At 38.0% G+C, this 7,949-nt stretch overlaps 1 protein-coding gene across 1 annotated transcript; it reads right to left on the reverse strand.

Moving 5' to 3' along the window:
• Positions 1-330: 330 nt before the first annotated feature.
• On the reverse strand, positions 331-7,327 carry LOC116715486 (uncharacterized). Its single transcript, XM_032555896.1, has 22 exons — positions 6,223-7,327; positions 5,950-6,089; positions 5,607-5,811; positions 5,385-5,489; positions 5,081-5,271; positions 4,837-4,978; positions 3,969-4,577; positions 3,691-3,845; positions 3,235-3,354; positions 3,106-3,153; positions 2,818-2,901; positions 2,671-2,736; positions 2,472-2,554; positions 2,083-2,143; positions 1,843-1,893; positions 1,727-1,771; positions 1,594-1,655; positions 1,446-1,509; positions 1,188-1,241; positions 956-982; positions 697-850; positions 331-618 (listed from the first exon to the last, which is right to left on the reverse strand). The coding sequence occupies exons 1-22, from the start codon at positions 7,325-7,327 to the stop codon at positions 467-469; spliced, it is 3,723 nt and encodes a 1,240-aa protein (XP_032411787.1). The 3' UTR covers positions 331-466.
• Positions 7,328-7,949: the final 622 nt, after the last annotated feature.

Genomic DNA, 7,949 nt, shown 5'->3' on the forward strand with positions numbered 1-7,949 from the left:
CTTGGCTGTATGTCAGGTTTGTAAAGAAAATTTGTATTGATTCCAGTAATTGTTCAAAATGTATAGGAAACACAGTATATTGCAAGTTATTAGATTTGCTTGCATTTAAAATTTTTAAAACAAGGTTATCCTATTGTTAAACAAAGCTGTTAGAATATATTTACAACTACTTTATTGGTTCTACTTTCTCAAACAAATTACAGCCACAATGTAACTTTGTGTGGAAACGGCACCATTTCTATGAAAACTAAATTATGTAAATCAACTGAGCTACAACAAAAGGAACATTCAAAAATGTAAATAATATTGAAAGAACACATTATTAAAAAGGATGACTGCACAAGTCAAAAGGTAAATGTGCTTTATCAGAAATTATTTAAAATGGCATGTCACAAAAAAAACAAACAATGTGTGACAACTGAAATGTGTGACAGACTGTGGAAAGCAACTTATATTCTCTTAGAATTCAGTATTGGCACTCAGGGCAAAGTCCAGGTCGGCCATCACAGTAGTAACCAGGGTACTCTCCTCGTCTTCCATTGCCGGTGAAGCCCACGCAGTCTGGAATCCGGTTTTCTGCCTTGAATGACTCGGAAAATTTGCCCCAGTTGATCTCACCTGTTAATGAAAAATCGATTTCATGTAGTTAAAATCTAATTTCGCATGTTTTGGGTGAAAAAAGTCAAAGGTTCTTACCATCCAGCCAAGCAAAGTGAGTCTTCTTCCTGAAAACAGGGTGAGACACAATGGCTTGAAAGGTCTTGCATGTCAATGCCAAGGTGAGGTAAGCTGAGTCTCCCTGTGCCGGTATCACCTCCTGGAGAACAGCTTCAAGCACATTCAAAGGCATCTGAAAATAAAAAAACCAAACAAACAAAACAAAAAAACTGGTGCATTGCAAGACTGTCATACCGGAAGAATGGCTATGACACATATGATTATGACTAAATCTTACCTGTAAGATTGGTGGTATCCTTTGTACCTGCATGGTGAAGAGCATTAAACAATAATTAACACTTTATATCTCTCAGTATATTATCCTTTCCATCTCTAATGGTATAAAAAACGCTGTCCAAATAATGAATTACAATAATTATTTTTTTAAACCATTTAGGGTTTTAGTCTCATTTGCACATAAAGATATACAAATCAAAATGACTAGTTATGTGTAAATTTTAAAAATTAACCTCATTTTGTGCCTCGGCTGTTTTGGCATAGGTGTGGTCATCGGCACACAGAGTCTGTAAAAATACAGATATTTTCTAAGTGAAAGATGAATGCAAATCCAAATAACATCAAAACTGCTTCAACCCTTTTAATTGTTCTATCCTGATTTTCTTTCAGACTTAAAAAAACGCTTAGAACAAAAGTGCACTGTGAATGGACATAATACAAACAATACATGATTCAAAACTAAAAAATGATCAATTTTAGCTGCAGCTTACCTCACATTTTGCCCTCTCACCAACTTTTTTCCGCTTTCTCTCCTTTTGTAGTTCTTCTCTGGATCTTTAAAAAGGACCAATTGAAGGTTTTCTTAGAAAACTGACATGTGTAACATGACGTGGTACAGTGCACCATTATTGTTCTTACCTCACAGGGAAGTTTCTCAAGAGAGAGAGACACCACCATCTTCGTATTGTCATCATATCATTCTGTGGACGTCACGGGTTCACATTTAATGAAATCTCCAACAGAAAGCAGAGACTCTCATCTGTTTCCTTACCTCGCTGAAATCAAATGATGCTCCCATCACAAAGTACAGTGCATACTGTTGAGAAAATGTGATTATTACATCTATACAAACCATACAGCAATATGGTGGGTGGAGGCGGATGTTACCATCACTACAAACATCCCGCAGTTGTTGGACAGTCCTTGTTTAGGCAATCCCTGTGATGTTTAAGAGAAAATTCAAGAAGGGGGAAGAAAATTAATGTGTCATTACTATAACAATCAAATTGAGGTAAAGAACAACAGCCTTAACCACAGTACTGATTATAAACATTTAAAGCAGGAATGGTTGGAAATAAGCATCTTGTAGCTCTTAAGAACCACAAGTGTCCCATCAGAACATCTCACCTTAACATCATTGCCAACAAATTCTGTCCATGGTCCAGATGACATCTGAAGACAGACTTCTCTGATGATACAAAGTTTTTAAGTTAAAAATTATCAAGGGCATATTTCACAACATAAAAATTATAAACATGTATGAGAATGCAAGACAGATGTGAGACAGAACGGTCTCTTGATGGTCCAGCTTTAACCCATGTCTTGTTTAAAAAGAAACAAGACTGCTTAGAAAATGTATGTCTTATTGGATTCCAGGCATTAAAATGTTATTCACAAATTCAATTTGGATATTTACTGTTACATAAATATGAAGATTAATGCTGAACCTTTGTCTCCGTGGAACAACGGAACAACATGCTGAACACATGCCACTTTCAAACTTATTCCTATAAAACCTTAATGTTTTGATGTGGTTTTCATCTGTGAAGCCACTGATAGAATCAAGGAAGAAAATCTCCCTTTGCTTAGGCTTCAGAATCTGAAAAAATATGTCACACTGATGGTGAACACTACCACAAACTAATAAATGAATTAGACAAGTGTCAAGAAATGCAGTAAATATGAAGGTCAATATCAAATAAGTATTGTACTAACGCATGGTGTCCAATGTCCAGGACGCCACACAGGAATCAGAACCCAGTCCAGATCTTGTGCCCGCGGCTTAAAATTAAATCACAAAATTAATATATTGTGGTGAATCTGACATCCAAAGCTGAAAATAAATGTATCAAAAACACGTACTGGTAGGTGTAGTGCTGGGTCAAGGGAAAGGGGTGGAAACCAGGTGTGGACTACATGACTGTTCCCTGCAATAACCTTGATGCCCTGGAGAAATAATCCAAAAAAAAAAGGGACAATGAAGAGGTTCAGAAGAAAGGGATACTTTTTTGTCATCTATGTTTAATTCACATCCTAAGACATGTCTGACATTCTTTGTCATTTCCACGTTTATATTTACTCATTCAGTATTTATATGACGCCAAGCTTTCAAATATCATGAAACAATGTAGATTCCATAAATTTACAGACCTTGTCGCTGCACATTCTTTCAACAGCTTTCAGACAGGAGTTCAGAATCTTTGAAGAATTGTAGAAATCATATTTTCACAACATAAAGGACATTAACACTCATTTGGCTTGAAATACATTTAAACTCACCTCCCCATTGATGTCTTGCGATAACCCAAGAGTGAACATATCTCTTCTAGTGAGGACCTGCCCATCAACACAAGCAACATATTCACCTGCATCTCTGGTTTGGTCTAATACTTGAGCAAGCTTAGGAGATTAAAATTGAAGATAAATACATTTGTGTTAACTTGATTTTTCACAATATTATACATTCCTCAAGTATGTGTACTGATATGCACAACTTATAATGTCTTTATACTGCTTGTTTGTGGAAATTTCACTTTTTACAAAATGACTGATTTCTCCAATAGAAAACTATTGGGAACACTGTTGTGCAGTGTGATTTGTTATAAACAAATATTGAAACACATGACCACGTCAGGACTACAAGTACTGACAATTATTACAAAAAACACAGAAAGAAATATTAAAAAGACAAACACAAAGCAAAATTGATATACATATACATTGAGAAATATTTACCAAAGTCGTTTCTGTGGTATTAGGCTGTTGACTCCAGGTGGATTTATTTGCTTCAGTTGTTTTTAAGCTTGCCAAAGAGTCAGCAAGAGGACATTGGTGAGTTTGAACAATGCTGGCTTCCAAGCTGCAAGCATGTTGCTGGCTTTTCTCACACCCTTTATCAACAGAAACAATCCTACATTAATATATATATATATATATATATATGTGTGTGTGTGTGTGTGTTATGCTTTAATTTCAGAGACTACCACAACAATAACACTGAAGTTGAGTATTACCCATCATAATGCATCCATTTTGATCTAGGACCAATGTTGCGTGTTGCCCAGCAACTTTTAGAATTTCTTGTTTGGTTTTTGTGTTCTTCCGAAGATTGAAATGGTGGAGGATGTTTCTTTGCAGAAAGATGTGTGTGGATGGAGTGAGCATATTGAGGAAGTAGTTGTTCTTCCTCATGCCTGCAAATAGTTGCTCTGCACACTGGCTGTTTAATCTTCCTACAAGTTCCGGAACCATCTCAATCCTCCGCAAGACATCCTTGTCGTCCTTGCTATTGCCTTGGTGGAAAACATCACGGAGACAATAGTGCTCTACTGAGCCAGTAACAGGATGTCCTCCCTTGTCTTCAGGTTCTTTCCGGTGCTTCAGCCATGGCAAGTTTACAGCAAGGTTTTTCTCAGTAGCTTGTCTTATGTTTTCAGGTGTGGGCTCAACCAATCTACCTTCGTGGATGGTGAATGGTGTATCCTGAGGGCACCTCTTCTTTAGATGACTTACTAATTTCCAGGATAAAAGAAGGTCTGCAAAGTCTCTAGGGCTCTCCGCTCTCAGGTTAAACTTTACAGAATAAATAACGCCACAGGGACAAGTGATTACAGCCCACCCACCTGAAACAACAAATCATATCCTTACTTGTACAGCATATGAACTTATCTGGCTCCTTGTTGTTGTGTATTTAATTAAGCTTCACAAAAGCATTGATGTTATTATGACAATGTGTTCTATTTTCAAAATAGCAGATAAACAAGGCATGGCTGTTTTTTGTCATTTAAATTTTTCTCAGCTCATACAGTTACAGTACTTTGGTAGGGGTAAAATGGCAACAAATTTAAAGTTTTCTGTTAGAAGTTGCTGTCACACACTTACCAGAGGCACCCCACACTTTTTCAAAAACCTTGTTATATGTGGCTCTAGAAGCCATTTTGTCCCGCAGACGGAGCACAAGGTCCATCTTAGAACCTCTGCTGTCAACTCCACATTGACTGCAGAGCTTCCTGATCTCAGGTAGCTTTAAAACAACACAAAATGTGAGTTATTTGTAATATTATTTAACCCTCCTGAAAGACAAACACAATCAGAAAATTCAATAAATAAATAAATAAGAGACTACCTTAAGATTGAGAACCTCATCTGCAAGCCGCTCTTCTGTGAGAAACTGGTCTACATCACTGTTGGAATCAGGCAAGTGGACTTTTTCACTCTCTGTGTTTATCAAAATGTCAGATCGCCGTGTCTGTGGTCCAATCCAGGGGGACCAGTTGTGATAAGTAGGTTTTACAACAAAAGGATTCTTGCAGCCAGCTGAGAAAAGGCAATGGAGACAAGTAAATACAATTTTCGAGGCACATTAATGCATGAATAACTTGGTGCACAAAATGTTTCCAACTTCTCTGTTGAATAGACACCAGACTTACGTGGATAAAGTCCACGGCTAATCACTTCCATAGTAACCGCTTCCCAAAAAGAGCGTGCATTCACTTCGCCATTATAGTGTTGAGGTGGGTTTGGTATTTCACTAACTTTAAAAATAAAACAAAAAATACAGGATTCCATTTTTTTTATGTTCATTTCAGATGAGTCAAACATTTAGAATGAAAGTATTTTCATACTTGCAGGTTTCTAACCTAAAGACCTACCTGGCATGCTGAAAACACCTTTCTTATGGAGATCCATGACAACAACTGCAGGATGATACCCACAAGAAATGCATGAGTATTGGTAGTCATGGTCACTTAGACCTTCAAACGACAGATAGGCCTGCAGGATCCGATCCTTGTTAGGAAGGTTCTCTCCTTCTGTGTATTCGATCATTTCGATTATGCGACTTACAGCAGTGTGAGTCTACGGAAAGAATTAGGGCACATTTACAAAATCACAGTAATGCAGATGAAAACTTCACAAATGTGTCTTCTACCATTTGTTGTAATGTGTTAAAAATAGTATTCACATTCTACACAAATATTAAAAACTACAACTGACCTGCAATGCATTCCTCAGTACCAGACACAGATGTACGGACAGCAGCAAGTGATCGTTGAAGTTGTGGACACCATCTTCCCAGTCTTGATATCGGTAAACCATGGAACAGTTGGGGCAAGTCTTCCTGTATGTTGATATACCTACGAGAATATTAAAAAGATTATTAAGCTCTTAAGTTGAAATGATGGAATTAAAATATTAATATTATTCTTATGGAAATAAAAAATAAATCAGTACAGTTGTAATCAGAGTGCAGTAGTGTAAATTACAAACCTTTAACTACTCCTGTCATAGTCAATATTTTAGCAGTGGAAGATATCAGCTGAGGGTCACCAAGACTGGTGTGTTGTCCACATTCTGTGCATTCGGTCTCTGATGGGATCAGATGTTTGGGGAACCCATTGAGAGCCTTGGAGTCTCTACTGCTGGTGATAAGACTGTCAGGAAGATCAGCAGGTATTTTCTTCTGGTAAATCAAGTACTTGATTATCCTCTCTGCTGCTTCATCAGTGATGGAACGACTTTCCTCCTGACATTCTGATATTGTTGTCCCACACATAACATCCTCCTCTGAATTCACTGCCGCTTCGAACATGTCTGGCATTTTTTCAAAGAGATGCCACTTTGCTGTAGCCTTGTGCGTACAGGACCTTTTGCCCTCTGTACATGCACAATGCCAGGTATTTTTTCCTTTGTCATAAGTGACAATCGCCCTTCCAAGTCTGCTGAAAAACGCAGTTTTAGGTTCAAAGACAGACACGTGGAAAGTTGTGTCTGTCCCACTGCCAAAAAGAAGAACTGAAAACGGCGTATTATTTGATAGTGCCTCCTGCTGATTTCTTAAAAGTTCTTCTTTTCTTTGAAGACTGAACCATAAGTTGTCAACCAGGATGTTGAGGGTAGTTTCAGACAGAGGTCCTTCTGACTCTGTGGCGCGTGGACAAAAGCGTAATGATTGAATGTGTTCGCACTCAAAAGGCAAAATCCCACTTCGCTTTGCAAACTGTGCATTCACATTACACCTGTCAAGCTCACATTCTGATCTGTGAAACTGTGACCAGGTGTTTTTTATTACATGTATAAGTCTTGATGGACCATAAAAGGATTTCTCAACAGCAAAAACACCTTTTTTGGCATCCACACACTGACTCCTTAAATGATGATTTTGTGAAATCAGCTCCACATTTTCTTGGTGTTTTCTTTTCAAATGAATACGAAGATTCTTTTTTCTCGGACAGTGAGCAAACGGTGGGAGGGAAGGTGGGGGATAAAACCCTTCAGTCTGCCGGAGGTGTGGGGTCGGAAAGGCGTTAGCTGCTAGCGACGGGGACGTGTCGCGGATAGCGTTCGGTGTTAAATGCGACTTAATTCGGAACATGACGACGTTGGATTTGGAAAGAAGTGACTGTAATAGTATGGAGTGTAGTGACGAGGAAGGAAGGAGTGGTCGGAATGAAGATAAAGAGTGGGAATTGGTGGGAAAGGGTGGAAAGAAGCAGCGAGCTGCTGAAAGAAAGAGGAAAAAAGGAAATGAGGAAAGCACTGAAGACACTGATAATGAAGGAACTGAGGAAGGAAAAGAAGCACCAACAATACAAAATCTGAACATTATAATAAGATTTGATGAAGGAGAAGGAGTCAAGAAAATTGATCCACTTAAACTAACAAAAGCACTTAAGACACATGTTGGGGAAATTAAACATGCTAAAGTACTGAGAGACGGAAATCTTTTGATTGGCTGTAATTCTGAAGGTCAGGTTGAAAAGGCGAAAAAGCTTGGATGGGTGTGTAAAGTCAAAGTTAGAGCAGTTGTTAAAGTGGGTGAAAAAAGAAATAATGAAAGCAAAGGAATCATAACAGGAGTGCCGTTAAGTGTTGATATGAAGGAATTAATTGAGAATCTGAAAGAAAGAAACAAGGAAGTAAAAGGAGCACGAAGAATGACAAGGGGTACAGAGAAGATTGAAACAGAAACTGTGTTGCTGGAGTTTGAAACAAAA

This window comes from Xiphophorus hellerii, chromosome 24 (assembly GCF_003331165.1).
Source record: "Xiphophorus hellerii strain 12219 chromosome 24, Xiphophorus_hellerii-4.1, whole genome shotgun sequence".
NCBI lineage: Eukaryota > Metazoa > Chordata > Actinopteri > Cyprinodontiformes > Poeciliidae > Xiphophorus > Xiphophorus hellerii.